Source organism: Trachurus japonicus, chromosome 9, assembly GCF_045865225.1.
Source record: "Trachurus japonicus isolate A0001 chromosome 9, Traja_1.0".
Classification (NCBI taxonomy): domain Eukaryota; kingdom Metazoa; phylum Chordata; class Actinopteri; order Carangiformes; family Carangidae; genus Trachurus; species Trachurus japonicus.
In genome coordinates, this window is record NC_140915.1 from 21,455,920 (window position 1) to 21,473,217 (window position 17,298).

General features: G+C 40.3%; 1 protein-coding gene across 8 annotated transcripts in view; it reads left to right on the forward strand.

Moving 5' to 3' along the window:
* pde4d (phosphodiesterase 4D, cAMP-specific) overlaps positions 1–16,335 on the forward strand; it is a 189,816-nt gene extending 173,481 nt beyond the window's left edge. For all 8 annotated transcript variants that reach the window (XM_085786524.1, XM_085786525.1, XM_085786523.1 and 5 more), the window contains 9 exons: positions 8,152–8,245; positions 8,539–8,714; positions 8,916–9,014; positions 9,137–9,301; positions 9,578–9,677; positions 11,284–11,438; positions 11,671–11,793; positions 12,191–12,373; positions 12,472–16,335. In XM_085786524.1, the coding sequence (XP_085642650.1) occupies positions 8,152–8,245; positions 8,539–8,714; positions 8,916–9,014; positions 9,137–9,301; positions 9,578–9,677; positions 11,284–11,438; positions 11,671–11,793; positions 12,191–12,373; positions 12,472–12,984 (1,608 nt within the window). In that variant the 3' untranslated portion in view covers positions 12,985–16,335. The remainder of the gene's footprint in view (positions 1–8,151; positions 8,246–8,538; positions 8,715–8,915; positions 9,015–9,136; positions 9,302–9,577; positions 9,678–11,283; positions 11,439–11,670; positions 11,794–12,190; positions 12,374–12,471) is intronic.
* The last annotated feature ends 963 nt before the right edge of the window (positions 16,336–17,298 follow it).

Sequence of the window (17,298 nt, forward strand, 5' to 3'; positions counted from 1 at the left end):
GCGTATTTACTATGTGATACAGTGCTACAAGTTACAGGATAGTAACTGTTAACTCCATATAAGTTGGGTCATTTTTTAGATAAATTGTTCAAGAATGCATCATATTAGCCGACTTTTTAAATCAGTTCACACCTGTAGGTGCCTCATAGATGAGGAAATATAAAAACACTAAGCATTTTAGGAGTGGGTAAATTCTACAATTGTCTTCTTTATACTATAAACTTTATGGTCACTCAGTGGCAAAGAAATTGTGTTTATTGCTCGAGCTGACATGCAGCAAGTCTTTGTAAAAAAAATAACAAAGAACAGATAGATCAAACACATTATAGATTGTTGATTCAATAGATTTTTAATGTGTGTAGCATAATAATAAGCACATACAGTATTACCACCTCTGAATGTGTGACTAGCCCCTTTGCCATCAGGCCACTAAACTTGTTTATCACGTGTTTATCAACCCATGGTACTTAATATCTGAGCCCTTGGAGAAGACCGAGGTAGTCATATGAGCTGTGTATACAATGTGCTTTGACACCTTTTCAGCATTAACTGGCCAAGCTCATATTGGACTGTTTGTGTTGTATTGTCTATGTGTGTTAGTGATAGCATCGTCATGCAGGCAGAGAGATGCTGTGAGCATGCTCAGTCCCTCCAGTTTGTGTGTGTGTATGGAGGGAAGCTGCTATGCCGCTCTGAATGCTGATCAGCTCTAGGCTCTGGTGATGTCACACACTGTGATGTCACAACAGAGGGGACGGACCAAGTAGAGGAGAGGCAGGGAGGACAGACAGACAAAGGAATTACACAAACGCTCCCGCTCACCACTGGTGTTACCACGGTGGCATGCATTAGCGGGTCGTCTACGTCATTACACAATGAAAAGACTTTTTTTTAAATGTTTTTGTTAAAAAAAATAACAAAAAGAAAAAAGAACGAAACCTGCCTCACCATTCTTACCATTGCCACTAGCACAGCTATCTCTGGTTGTCATGGCAACAGCCACCGGCCCAACCAGCCTGCTATCTCACTTCAGCAACATACAGTACACACTCGCGTCATAGGTAATAAAGTCACTACATCTCCCACACATAGCCATGACTTTGTGTCTATATCCTGCAGACTTTCATTTCTCAGCACTCAGCATAAACCTCAATTCATCAATGAAGGAAAATCTGAGATTAAGAGGAAGTAATAAAATGCAATTCCCTGGAAGAAATTTGAATAAAAATTCCACAATTTCCAGAATATCCTCTGAGTGTGTGATGTCCAGTGACCATCATGTGAATACAATCATCTGTACCAGTGTTATCGCAAGGAAATTTAAATCAAACGCAACTGGACTTGGTTATTTGTCTTGGAAGATGTTTCACTTCTCATCCAAGAGGCTTCATCAGTTCATGCTCGCATCTGACCAGGCTGGGACTGGTCCAAGTCCAGCTGCGTTCGATTTAAATTTCCTTGAGATAACTATGACCTGGATGAATGAGAATATTCACAGGCTTTTCTCTACCAGTGCTTTAGTGGCGTCTTTTAGCAGTCACCAATCAGATTTTGACGTAACCTTGGAAAATGACACATGTCACCTGAATATCAGTATTCTCAGACTCACTCTCTCTCTTACTCCAGGCTGCTCCAACAGTAGGTTAAGCAGGGTGATACACCTATTTGCCCAGAAGGATCTTACACCGAGGAGATGACATCATCACTATCACTGTAGTTGTCACACACGATTCACACACAACTGTAATACATGCTGTATGAGGGAATAATTATTGGTCAAATCATTATGCTACAATTGAGCAAGTGAAGCATTTTGTCCAGAGTGAGGAAATTTCATTATAACACTGTAATTAACATTGTTAAGATGAAGACGTCTCCCTTGAGCTGAGCACTTAACAGTGCTGCTGTAGTTATAGTTCCACCCCTTGTGTGCATGTAGCTGTTCCTCCGTGTGTGCCAGTCAAGTCAGAGGTTGATACCTGTTATTGTCTTACCAGTTTCTTGTGTCCTTATTCGGTTTGTTCAGCTGCTTGTGTTGAACCTTGGTTGTGGTATTAGGCAGAAATAATCAAAGGTCAAATGTAGATCTCAGTTTTTCTGACATCATCCTTTCAGCAGGAGTGATTCCTGGAAGTGGCTCATTTATTCCTGAAATACATGGACTGCTCCCTCTACAGGTGTATTTCATAAATTACTCCAGTTAAAAGCCTGACACGTGATCCACTGTTCTACACAAACATGTTTTAATAGAGATTTTGTTTGTTTTGTTGTTTAGTTTCTTGCAGCTTTAGTAAGGTTCATGCCTATACTGACTAAACACACAAGAAAACTCTTCAGTCAACATGGATCCTTGACCTCAGGTCATCTCCAGGCTTGAGGTTGTGCGTAGGTGGATACTCGTTTTCTCACAGTGTTGTTTTACTCTCACCACATACCCAGATTCTATCCACTGGCAATAACACATACTGTGCAGCCTAGCTAAAACTAATAGACAATTTTGTGAGTGTGTCTGTTGCAAGATTTCAAATATTTAGATTTTCCTCTTTAGTACAAATGCAATGCCCTAAAGGACATATTCCTCATCTTGCAACTACACCCTACATTTTGCAGACCACTGTCTGTTGTGTCCACTGGTGAGTCACATCCATCATCAATACTTGTCCTCTTTGTTCTCTTTGATACCTATAGAATTGTAGATTTTAACATTTTTCTAGCAAGTGACAGTTGTTGTACTATAAAGTGTTTCAATAGCTTATTGTAAGGGCGCGATAGGTCAATAAATGTGGGCTTTATTGTAGTAGTGTATGAATTCTAAAAAACTGTATGACTTAAATTTATTCATATCTGTATGGGAAAGGATCTTACATAGTGGCTGTCACTTTTTATGAATGAGGTGTAGAACCTCAGCATTTAATCTATAACCCAAGTATTTCACTTCATTGTGAATGACGGTGCAGTTGAAGGTTCAGTTTGTGTTATTTTTTCCTTTTAGATCAAACGCTACTAAAGTGGCGTAGATGTGAATATCACTAGGAGGCATTTTTTAGGGTTAAGTTTTTATTACACTTACTTAAGCTTTTACTGGACTTTATGTACACCTATGTCTGCAAGAGTTAGATTTACTGCTTCCATCTTCAGTTACCAACCTATTTGTCTTACACATGCAGATCAGAGTCATTGTTCTGTAACTGAACAAGTCCTGCATAGGAATTCTTCTTCTGATCTGATGAGCTTTCTATTTAGGCTGTGTGTATGTATAGTAATCACTTTATCGATTTATTGAGTTATCTTTTCATCTCTGTTTTGTTGTTATTATTGTGTAATTAATTCCTCCACGTTTTCTTTAGATCATGAATGGACAGCAGACTTAATTTTCATAGCCAGCAGTACATTCATTGGAAACATTCACAGCAATTAGAGTGTTCCTGCTCTCTGTGTTCTGTAGAGAGGGGGTGTCTGCTACCAGAATAAACATGCAATGTGAGAAAAGAAACCAATGCAACAGAGATCTGGAGGTGTCATGGGCTATATACAACAGGGAACTGATATTTTTGGTCACTCTGTAGAAGACAGAATTACACAGCTAAGCTTGGTGTGACACTTTCCAATTTTTACCCAATAGTTTGTGTTCACACCTCTCGGCTAAGCTATCAATACGTGTGTGTATTTGCGTGACAGAGACAGAGTGAGTCTGTGTGGACAGGAGGGGTCTCTGTGGGTGTTATATATATGTCTAGATGCTCTCATAGGGAGTAAACCGTGTGTGTGAGTGTGAGTATGTGAGTGCATGTTGTGGGCCTGTGTTGGCCTGTTTGGCTCCAAGTGAATTAAAGCCGCTGGATCTCAGTTAGCTACTGGCCTCATCTGCTCCAGGGTAGCTGTAAATTACTCACAGTGCCAGGCTGGCTGGAGAGGTGGGGTGTAAAGTAAGCAGAGACACATTTGGTCCCTTTTCAATCTGTGAAGCCACTGGACCATCACAGACACGTCACACATGCATGTGCACATGCACACTCACACATGCATCAAGACAAAGAGAGCTCCTCTTCAAATAATCATTATGTTCAAGGCTGTCTTTACACTACAGGCCTCGATGCCCAATTCCGATTTGTTGCCTACTGTATATCTGATTTTTTTGACGGTTTATTTACATGTTCTATCAGAAGTAACCCATATCTGATATCTGTAGTTACACCCGCTTTGGCTGTGTGAAACAACCCGCTGAAGTTAAGATTTATTAGGTCGGGGCGGAGTTTAGCTCAGTTGGTAGAGCACCCGCCCCATGTGTTGAGGCTATAGTCCTCGCTGCAGGCGGCCCCGGTTCGAGTCCCGCGTCGGACGGCCCTATCCTGCATGTCATTCCCCCCATCTCTGCCTCCCATTTCCTGTCACACTCTCAACTGTCCTATCGAATAAAGGCATGAAAAGCCAAAAAAAATATACTTAAATAAAAAAAGATTTATTAGGTCACTATAATTCCATAATAATTATAAACGACAATGAGTCTGATGCTCAGAGTTTATATCCAACACGTCACGGTTTAGACATTGAACATCTAATCTAGTGAAGTGGCTGTGTGGACTGGACCTGTTGTGAGATGTCAGCTGACAGTGACGGTGACGGTTGTGTCACTGTCTGATCCTCCGTCGCTCACGTAGTGAGGACGGGACAAAGCCTCTTGGACACATTAGTCTACATTGTATGATTTTCCTCTCTTGATTTCTAATCAGCTTGTTTCAGTTTTTGGCTTTGGCAAATGTGAAATCTGGTGCTTCTCTCGCGCCCTCAACTAGTGAGGAAAAAAAAACAGACGCGCAGGCACCTTGAAAATGTAACAGTATAATAATTCCTGTGACAGTGACTACAGCTGGCCACAGTTGGCTATGGTAGTCCAGGCCAGGGTCACGTGAAAGTCACAGACTACAGAGGTTCAGCGAAACAAACACGTTGGCAGATATCCGATTTGTATCTGATTTATTTCCACATATGATGGGGGCCTGACTCCAATCTGACAATATCCGATTCCATGTGTTTTTTTCTTCTTTTCTACTTACTGTATATACTCTACATGCAGGGGGGATCCAGATGTCTTGTTGAAGCCGTTACAGTGTGGCATGGTTGTTTTCAAGTTTTCAGTTTATGTTTTCTGATGTTTTTATGACCCTTGCAAAGATCTGAATGTTATTTCATGTTGCTTCTTCTCACTTAATGGGTTTTGTCTAACCGACCTAAAATAGTTTCTATTCCCTTGAAAATGAGATCCCTCCCAGTCTATATGATCAAATAAAATTACATTAAAACATCAGTCTGTGGTGACAGAAAATGCAGTTTTCATAGTTTTTTATTTATTTTAGAAGTGGACCATCTGTAATGTCATTGATTGCAAAATTAGAACTCTGCATTCAATAAGGTTTAGTCCTTGTTTTCAACCAAGGGGACAACACCGTGCTGTTAGTTTCTGTCCAACTCAACCCACTTCACATAATAGTGACGCTCATTCTTTTTAAAAGATTAATGGTTTTTTTGCATGTTTTCATGATCTCAATAGTGATGTTACTCTGACTCACCCCCCATGAACACTGGGGGGGGGCTGACCTCAGTTTTTCAATATTGTATTATGTACGTATCTGGATGAGGTAACCTGTGCTTCACCATATTGTAGAGAGGATTAGGTCAGTCAACACGTAACACACACATACACTCTCATACTGTCACATATAATATGAATGTATCTCCCATACACACAAACAAGCATGCCCTACACACAGAAATTACATCCCGTTGCACTGCAGGAATTGGCAGAAAGGGAAGGGGGAGATTTTCCACTGACTTCAGATCCAGCCAATCACACAGCAGGTGACCTCACGTCTAATCCAATCCAAGCCAATCAGAGGTGATGATGAGCTCACACTTCTTCCAGATCTGGGCTCTGATTTGCTGCTGTTGGGTGACACTGCGATAGAAGCAGCCTGTGCTCTTCACATGGGAGCTTGTGTCATACACAGAAGCAGTCAGGCAGTCAGGCAGCCAGCCCTGTTTGGAAGCTGAGGATAGAATTTTTTTTTTTTTTTGATGTCCTGGTGCTTTGGCATCTACCACACATCCGCACCATCATCAATTATTCACAACCTCAGCAGTTTGTCCCTAGATCCGAGTCTATGAGTGTGTGTGTGACTGAGGGTCTGCATATGTCAGTGTGTACACACAGTGTGTGTGGTCACGATATCCTCTCATCGGATCTTTGGGGAACCACTTTCCCACGACTCTTTTTCTTCTTGGCTTCCTTGGACATGGGCTTGTTTCTGTGGATATTCACAGGGCAGGAACATGATGCTTCACTTATGGACTCTAAAGTGACTTTACAGCTGATTTACCTTGAAGGGATCTCTGAAGGCTCGTCAGGTTGAGGTGTTTCGCCAGACAGAGCCGTGGACTGTTTTTGTTTCACTAGCTGTCTTGCGCTTGCATCATCTAAACTGTATTCTGGGTCATAAACCTGTACATTTGTTTCTGGATCTATCTGGGTGATTTGTCAAAATGCCTGAAGCAAATTATCTACTCTCTGTGTCCTGGGGATATATAAAGGTAAGATGTGGTCACAGATTGATTTTTAATTCATTAGGCAGTTTTCCTCTACTGCTTTTTGACTGTGACTGTTGAAATTAATTATCAGAGAGTGGAGTGTTTTTTGTTTGTTTTTTTGTAGGCGGGGTTGTAACTTAAGTGTATCACTTATCACTGACACACATTTAGATGACCACAAAGGAAAACGGCGGCATAGATCCTCACCAACATGTCATCCATTGAACAGTACTCATTAGGTATGACAGTCCTGGCTCCATTATTCATTTTGATGAATCTGTGATGGAGAGGGCTTAGTGGTACCTGCACTGTACTTTAAATGATGTAAACATGGCTGGCTGTACTGCACAGGAAAAGTACATAGTTACATCATTGAGGGTATTCAGATCTAAGAGCGCTTACATTTTTACTACACCAGTAATCATAACACATGACAGTTTTTTTTTTATTCTGCAGATGTACTCCTTATATTGAATCAAACAGACAGCTCCCAGAGCTCTGAAGATAACAGCCATCTAAGTAGACAGGTTTCTCTATATTTTTTATTGTAATGAGGGATTTTTTTTTTAGGTTGACCACGTATCTGAAATAAAAAAGGAAATATCTGTTTATTTTCATGGTGATCTTATCTCACTGTCTCTGACATGCGTTGGTCACCTTTCTGTACTGTACTAGCTCTGCCTCTTACTAGCCCACTACAGACGACTATTTGCCTCTTGTGTCTCCGTTTTAAAAAGCAACCCAGTGAATACTCGTGGATGTTATTCAATAGGATGTCAATGCACAATTGCGCAGTAAGCACTCTGCAGGGTTGTAATGGTCTATTTTAAGTGATCAGTATTGATTCATGTAATTGATCAATAGACATACATTATTCATTGGGACCAGAGTCAGAACGATTCAGGCAATGCAGAGGCTTTGTTTAAGAGAGTTGGTTTTGTTTTGTTCTGCAATCTGTTTTGTAACTGTGTTGTTTTTGCAACCACTTTGGAAAATCCCTGATTTTGAAGCATTCTCCTCCACATCAATCAGCTGGGTTTTCAAATCAAAAGCTGGAGCTAAATTTGGGTCTGCCACTCCAATTAGGCACAGGAGAGAGAAGAGAGAATGAGGTGAGGGAGAGAGGCAGGCAGTGTGTCAGGGAAAAACTGAAATGTGAAAGAAAGAAATGGAGAAAATGGGTTACTGATTACACACATCTCTGGCAGCAGCCCTCTGACTCGATCTGTATGTGTGTTGTTGTGACTTTCCTGGGTGCAGCTTCTGTGATGTGAGCGGAAATTTCACGAATCTCGACTCTTAAAGTAGTAAAAATAATAAAAATGTATAATAAAAATAAAAGCTTTATAATAGGAAGCTAACATCAAATAAACACTGTTAATTTGTCTCTATTGTGTTGGTACTTAATTTGAATATGATTTATTTATACATCCATATACTGTACATACTGTACATGGGGCCTCTGAATCAGAACACCACATCATTTAGATTTTAATTTTTTTTTTTTTCCCTGTGATACACCGTTAAACCCATCATCTCTCTCTGTGTGTGTGTTCATCCCTGTTCCAGTTCAAGAGGATGCTGAACAGGGAGCTGACTCACCTTTCAGAGATGAGCCGCTCTGGGAACCAGGTGTCTGAGTTCATCTCCAGCACCTTCCTGGGTGAGTGATGACAAAGGAAGATAGACTTGCTGCTCTGGAACAGAAAAAAACCACATCATGCTGAAACAGTGAGAGTTACTGTAATATGATGACTTGCTTCAGAGTGTGTCACTTTTCTAAAATCCTGTTTGAACTGCCAGAATGAGTTATCTCATGAACACATTATCACTTTCCCTATACTAAAATCAGGATATGCACTGTCATATAAAAAAAACACTATTTTCACAAGGAAAACCAGTCATTACCACTCAAACAAAAGACCTCATCATTCTCAAATTTCCACTTTCCCTCAGACAAGCAGCATGAAGTTGAGATGCCATCCCCTCAGACACAGAAGGAGAAGGAGAAGAAGAACAAGCCCATGTCTCAGATCAGTGGGGTTAAAAAGCTGCAACACTCCTCCAGCCTCACAAACTCCAATATCCCTCGCTTTGGAGTCAAGACTGAGACTGAGGATGAACTCGCAAAGGTGTGTTTGTGTGCCCTGACAAGCGGTGAATACATAGGCTGTGCAGCAAACTCAATAAATTGTACATTCTCAAAAATATAGTCCCACACCATTTTAAATTTACTTTAGAAAAGAAGATCAGGTGGTAATTAAAAAAAAAGAAGGAAGTAAAAGAAAAAGGGTATTTTTTGTTTCTAATTCTATCTCTTATCCCTTTTACAGGAGCTGGAGCATGTGAATAAATGGGGCCTTAACGTTTTTAAAATCTCAGAGTTCTCTGGGAATCGGCCGCTGACAGTCATGATGTACACAATATTCCAGGTAATGATCATCACGTCTCATGTTTTTCTTTGATCTTTCCGTCCAACCATAATGTTGAATCCTGATTTTTTATTTTATTTTTATTTTTTAACCACTCTTTTCTGGTATTTTCTGGTTTGTAGGAGAGGGACTTGTTAAAAACTTTTAAAATTCCACTCGACACCTTTATAACATACCTGATGACCTTAGAAGACCATTATCATGGCGACGTGGCCTATCATAACAACATCCATGCTGCTGACGTCACCCAGTCAACTCACGTGCTGCTATCAACCCCCGCCCTCGAGGTGAGTTGGATACTGACACACACACACACACACACACACACACACACACACACACACACACACACACACACAAAGCAGGTGAACACACTACACATTGACATATGCACTGCATTTGCACACAACCACGCAGCCCATGCTTCCTCAATCAGCTTCAATCACACTCTTGCTCAAAGTCCAATCAATGGCTCTTACTGCCAAGGATATTTTTGTCCAGCGATTTGATTCTCTCATCAATGCCCCCTCCCCTCCCCTCTGTGCTCGGCTCTTTTCTTCTAGGCTGTGTTCACAGACCTTGAGATTTTAGCTGCCATCTTCGCCAGTGCAATTCACGACGTGGACCATCCTGGAGTCTCCAACCAGTTCCTCATCAACACCAGTGAGTCTAAATACGGTGCCATCTTAGCAGCTCTGTCACTGTCTCACCCATGTTAGAAGTGCATATTCACAAACACGAACACCCTCTCACAGTTTAATAATGAGGTGGAAACTGTATCCTCTGCCTCACTAGCGCACACCCATACATATACATACACAGCATTCAGCAGACATTCAAATTTCATCTACGTATTAACTAAGTGATGCATATTAACTGTAGGTTTAAATGTTTACAACAGAACATACACACACACACACATATGTAGACATTATGGATGCACACATGCGCGTCCACAGCAGCATGTGCTTTTTCCGTCACGTGTGATGGCTTTAACATGTGATTCCAAGACAGGAGTTCAAAGAGGAGATCAATACTGTTCTTAATAGTGTCCTTTCCCTGTAAAACAACATCATTCAGGCCAGTGTGTTTTCTGCAGGAAAGAGAAAAAACATCCTCCCAAACACATAAATATAGTGGCCCAAACTTTTATTTGCCATCTTATTTAGCAGAAATTGTACGGCCACCAAAACTAACACTAACTGAATCTTTTTTTTTTTTCAAAAGATATCAGATCCTGCTGTGCTTTTAAGTTTTGGTTGTAGTGTGGAATGTGGAGGTATCCCTCACTGCAATTTCTAAATTCACCTTTATATCCATTCCCTGTTTGGAAGGAGGTGTTGTGAACAGATACGTATATAGAATAGTGGGTGCAGGAGCAGCAAAAGTATATCTCATCCCTGTCCCAAGGCCTCACAAACTATCTGCCACCAGTTATGTATCTGGGAGTGGGTGAACTGAGTCTTTAACTGGACAAACAGGATTTATGGTGGTGTGTTGGTAACTAAAGTGTCCCCAAGCAGGAGAGTGAAGGAGAGTGAGAGCTTGAACTAACTCACTCATGCTCATGGCAAGAGGTGCCACAAATACTATCATTTTAATTTGGTAATTTTCAGGAATATACCCCAAACAAATAGAGTTTATATCCGCTGAGCATCTCCTGAAAGAGCCATTCTGTAGACCATTACGAATGTGAGTGTTGGGAAAGAGTATTAGTAATACCTTATCAGAAGAGAAAAGACACAGCATAATCTGACACATTTAACACACAAAATGTGCTTTGCTTCCCATAAGCCCAAATGGGGAATCCCTGCAGTTCGGGCAGTGTGAGTCATCCTAGTTAGGAGCCACCAGACTGATCTTCTGTCAGCCACAGAGCAACAGAGCAGGATCCATTTTCTTCTCTCTGCTGCTGTGTCCCACAGTGGCCAAGACTAATGCATCTTAATGGAAAATCTAAATACAGCTAGAAGACCTTCAAGTGACCCAGAGTGGGGAAACCTCCCAGCGGAAAACATGCTGGTGTTTTCTTCTGCAAGAGATGGATGCTGTACATGCAACTGCAGGCAGGGCTAGCAGATAAATGTGTAGCTACAGTATAATTAGAACTTAATATTGTTGAAAAGATGTATTTTATGTTGCTGCATATGTAATGCCCTGCAAAATAGCCAGGGTAAAACAATCCCAAATTCTGTCAATATATTGTTTTTATCCACTTAAAGTTTTGACCCCACTAAATTTTGTAAGTGTATTTGTGTCTTCCCTGCAGATTCAGAGCTAGCGCTGATGTACAATGATTCGTCTGTGTTGGAGAACCATCATCTAGCAGTTGGTTTCAAGCTTCTACAAGAGGAGAACTGTGACATCTTCCAAAACCTGACCAAAAAACAAAGACAATCACTGCGAAAAATGGTCATTGACATTGTAAGTGAAAAGATTTACATCTCTTTTTTATGGTTTATACTAGCAAAACTCAGTTTAATGAAACATGTAGAAAATGTGAACTGGAATACATTACATGTGTTCTGGGCTATATTGTACAGATCATTATATAGCCTTTATTAAAACCTTTTCAAATATCACAATTCATTTGCTAACAAATACATCCTGTATGTGTCAGACTGAATTCTAACCTCTTGTTTCTGGGTGTCCTAAGGTGCTAGCAACAGACATGTCCAAACACATGAATTTACTGGCTGATCTGAAAACTATGGTGGAAACCAAGAAGGTGACGAGCTCTGGTGTCTTGTTGCTGGATAACTACTCTGACAGGATACAGGTCAGTATCACAAGGAAAGCCATATCACTGTGCAATTGATATTTATGGTCATCAAAAAATAATTGTTTACTGCTCTGGGAGATTCTTGATTGATTTTCAAATATATGAGAAAGTACAGCATCGGTCACTCCAGAGAGTAGCACAGCAATAATTCACTTCAACATCTGAAGTGTTCACAAAGGGACTCTGCTTGTAGGTCATGTGTCACAGTAAAATAACAATAGAGCTCAGTTTTCTCAAAGTTCTGGTTTATAATTGGTCAAAGCAAAACATTTGTTGAGTCGAAGTTCATTCTTATATTTCACAGTTGTAAATTATGCCATGATCAAACCCTTGCTTGCATTCTTCAGCCTACATATATGACTGTGTTCTTGACCTTGTTGATTTTCATGCTCAGGTTCTCCAGAACATGGTGCACTGTGCAGACCTGAGCAACCCCACGAAGCCTCTCCAGCTGTACCGGCAGTGGACAGACCGCATCATGGAGGAGTTCTTTAGCCAGGGTGACCGAGAGAGGGAGAGGGGCATGGAGATCAGCCCCATGTGTGACAAACACAATGCCTCAGTAGAAAAGAGCCAGGTAATGAGCACAGGCACACAAATCTACTGTACAGGCCCGTGCATACTGTACTTTGGCACACACTGGATGACCTACTTTTCCCCACTTGTACCTTGTAGGTTGGTTTCATAGACTATATCGTCCATCCTTTGTGGGAGACGTGGGCTGACCTGGTCCATCCGGACGCCCAGGACATCCTGGACACGTTGGAAGACAACAGGGAGTGGTACCAAAGCACCATCCCCCAAAGTCCCTCACCTGCGCTGGACGAGCCTGAGGATGGCACTCGACCCCCAGGAGGGGACAAGTTCCAATTTGAGCTCACCCTGGAGGAGGACGGGGAGTCGGACACTGAGAAAGACAGCGGCAGCCAGCCGGAAGAGGAGGAAGAGGAGGAGGAGGAGGAGGACAACAGCTGTACTGACTCTAAAACACTCTGTACGCAGGACTCTGAATCAACAGAGATTCCTTTGGACGAACAGGTGGGGGAGGACGAAGAGGACGAGGAGGAGGAGGACGAGGTAGCGGAGGAGGGGGAGGCACCGTGCTCACAAGCATGTGTGGTGGAGGAAGAGGTAGCGGAGGAGGAGGACAATGACGAGGAGGAGAAAGAGAAATCCCCTGACACATAGCAGTTTCTAGGCAGCACCTGATTAACTGTTCATCTTAGTAATGACAGATGATTATTTATAGAATATTTTTTGGGTTTTGTGGAGTCTGTCTGTGTTTTTTATACATCTATGTTTATGGTTCCAAAGTGTGCGCTGCTCTCCACCTTGGCCACTCCTCCCGTCAGCTTTGTTCAGACACGCCCACCGGTACTTCTTCAAATTTTTTTGCACTCAGGAAAACTCCTTTCCATTCCCATATGTGCTGAAGTGGTGTGTCTTTATTTCACCTCTACACCTCCCCTTTAAAAGCTTAAGTTTAGAACGTGGATGAACAGTTCACAGTCTGCTCAGTGCTGTTCACATCATATCACCTTTTCCTTTCCCTCTGCTTTGTCTCAGCCTGAAAGTTTAGCAAGTGTTTCTGTGTTTTATCAAGTGCCCATACTCTACAGAGACAGTTATCGGTGTGTTCAAGGAGAATCTCTCTCTCGGTTAGGTCATATCCTCCCTGCTACCAATTACAAGGCATGTTATCCTGCCGTTCTGCTCTGAAAACCTGACGGGACACCGCAGCACACTGGGGAGCTTTTCAAGACACATTTCTAATGCGGAAGTCTTCCTTGAAAACCTGACTGATACAAAGCTCAAATCTAAACAGCCATGATGCTGTCCTAGACCTCTTTAATTTTTTTTTAAAAATTGTACTGTATGTAAGATTCAAATATTTTCTAGAATTTACTTTTGCAATCCTAGGCTTTCTTTTGTTGGCAAAGAAGATGAGGGATTTTTTGGAAACCAATGGGGAGAAATGAGTCGCAGATATTCAGTGTTTCAAAGTTGGGTTACATTAGGAGTGTTTCTGAGGTGTTTGCACTTGCTCCAATAGCATTTATACTTCTATTCCCATGCCACTATACTCATATTTGGTTAGTCCTGTGAGTAGAAATTTGGAATTTATTCAGAACGACTATTATTTTTGGTGAGAGATTTCACTGAGAAGGAAGCAGAAACCTGAAGACTTATGCTTTGCTCTCATTGAAATTGTGATGTGGATGACGCCTTTAAATTTTTATTATTGTTGCCTGCAGTTCTTTTGAACACATTCTGAGACAATGCAATGCTTTGTAGTTGATACAAAAAGCACCTTTTTTTAGACACTTGATTAGTGATCCAAGTATACAGAAATAGTAATGGTGTTGAAAATTATGGGTGATTTTATATCGATGTTATGAAAGCCTTCTTTTATTTTTCTTGCACATTTTGTTTGACATACACATCACCAACAGCTGCACACCCGCTTGTCTTCAGCCACTTCATTATCAGTTAATATTTATAAATTCTTCTTTTTTGTCATTTTTGCCATCACAACATTTATCCCAGTTGCAGTCTTTGTTTCAGACAAGACAATCAGGTCCATTGCGTAGTCATCAGATGAGACTATCCTCTACGTAGTTACTCTAATGCACTGATATATTCATATATCACCACTTTAATGTTTTTAATATATTGAAACTCGCCAAAACACTCACTCATGCATACTTAGGCTTGAACAATGCTGTCTTACACCTCGGCCAAGAGTCTCTTCCTTTCTCCATGTTTCTATCATTTTTCACTTCACACCTAATGCTATTATTTATTTGTATATTTTTCTATTTTTATTTGTTGAGTTTGCAATATAAAGGTGGTACAGTAAATATTTAACTGTAGCATAGACAGTACAGGCTTGCCAGTTACAATACCCAAATATACTTTTTTTGTGTGTACATAAAATATAGAAAATCAACAAAAGGAAAAAAAACAAAAGGAAAAAAAAACTTGAAATACTGCACACTGCTTTTTAAAGAGTGTTTGTTTTAATGATGTGTCATTTCAAACTATTTTATTTAATCTTTCATTTTGTGCCAAGATTTTTTTCTCTCTTTTTTTCCATCCTCACCCAATGCCCTTACCTGTAATAAAAAATTTCTGGTTTTATCGCTGTTTACAGACATATATTTATTGTGCTGTATATAATATATAATTATTAATGTTATTACTATCATAATGCCGTTTGTTGTAAATGGTTGATTCTTATCATCCCTTTTGGTGATGGTGTGGCTGTATTACGTACCTCTTGTTGAGAGAATGTTTATTACACATGAGCTTCAGTGTAAAATTGATCCATCGACATGTTGCTTATCTGAGAACTAGCTCAGTGAAGAGAGGGGGAAAGCCAAATTGTTTTTTAAAAAGAAACTGTTCCTTGGCCCATGGGCTGTGCCTTAAATTCAACGCATGTCATTTACTTTAGCCTTTTTTATTTCTTTTATTTCCTAGTTCTCTTTTGCTGCATTAGTGAATCTCTTGGCTTGGGTTGGCCTGATCTCCTGTTGTGAAAAAGTCGCCTTTTTACTATCAGCCAAACACAATTTGCATCACAAAAAGCGGCACTGAGTGGAGAATATGTTCTCAGTGCAGAGGTTTGTAGAGACTCGGGTCAACTGCAAGTCAAAGATTTACTTACCTGAGTGATGTGTGGCCTATAGCTGGATGTCCAAGAGTCACATTTGCTGTAGACCTGGTCCGAACAACTCACACTTTCTTTACACCCTGCCACTACACTCAAAGGTGTGACTCAACCTGTTAGATGTAAACAACATGGAGGTAACTTTGCCTCTCTTTGTGTGCGTGGAGCTTCAGTGTTGTCTACATCTATCCCGTTGTATCACAGCTACAGACACTGAATGGGGCGCAACAGGATTGTGTGGTTGGTTCTCGATCGAGGCTCATGAAGCACAGAGGCTTTGGGACACACCTGCATGTTCAGCCACTGCTGCATTAATTATGGCTGAAACACTGACAGTGTGTTGATTATCTATGCTTGGCCCACACTTACACTCACATTACTTGCAATATCCAAAACCACTGACATCTTTCTGCCTGGACAGGAGAAGGGTTTAGTAATTTTTATGTAGTGAAGTGGGGTTGGGAGGGTGGGATTAGGGTTTGGGGTAAGTGACATCATTGTCCTGACACAGGGACTCTTATTTTGACACACATACTGTAGATTCTAAACAGCCCTGGACCAATGGAAACAGTGGGTTCTTTTCTCATTATGTGTTCTATTTTTTTATGGTATGAAAGGAAAACAAACTGTAACTTAAAAAAAGGTCTTCAGGACAATTATTTTTTCGGTTGTGTCTTTAGAATGCCAACTTGTCTGGAAGTTTCACAGGACAATTAAAATGTTATTTTAATGGATTCCTTGTTAATTGCAGTCTATTGGATAGCACTGTAGATCATACAACTTTATGTAAAAAACAAAGAAAAAGAATGAAAAAAAAAGTTTTTATATGCAATGGATTAAATAAAAGCATGGGTTGATTCTGCCTACTCACTGGTTCTTGTTGTCATTGTTACAGAGGTTAATATTTCATCTCATGTGGGATGTTACTGCTGTATTATTGCTTTATTGGTAAAAGTGACCGCAGTCTGATGGAAGACTTTTTGAAAATACTGTTGCCAGTTTCTATATTTAGCATTTTAGTTTTTCTCCACAGACTGCTTTGGGTGTGAGACATATCTCACACCTAATCTCACTGGGTGTGGTTAGTAGTTTTTCTGTTTTAGATTCACACAAAAAAGAAAGAAAAAAAAAACATAGCAATAAAATCACCCGAGTGGATATCAGTTAGAGAGTAACTTGTAGTGCAAGTTGTTATGTGAAGTGAAGTGGTATAATTATTTGTTTATCATTCTAGGATTTTGTTAATTTCACAGTACCAACACACCATGTGTTCATGTAAATACACACAAGAACAAATCTTTAAGTCTTATATTTGATTTATATTGTAATAGTTATTCTGGAAGTAGTCCAATGTAATAATAAATCAAAGTGAAAATATCCATGAGAGAAAAATGTTTCTTCAGTAAAATTATTAGCAAGAAAATGTAATTAAAGTGATGAAGGGAAATACCACAGTATAATGTGATTATATTATACATTGGACCATGATGCTTTACTGTTCTGTATTTACTGGTGTACCTAGTAAGTATAGCAGTAACATAAATGTAATAGAGTAATAGGTAGACAGGTAGATTTTTCACTAAAGCTGAGTGCAGAAGAAAAAAGTAAAGAAATAAAAGTAGCAAAAAATTTAAACAATCAAATGAAAGTGGTCAGATTTTTGTACAAGCACAGTAGTACTTGGTGACAATACACAACTGAATTTAACTCACATACAGTACTCACTGCAGCATCGCCTAGCTGTAACAGTAGGTGGCGCACAATGTGTAGAAATGGAGCACACAGGGCTCCTGTGCTGCATTAACAGAAGGGTGGGGGGGGGGCAGCAG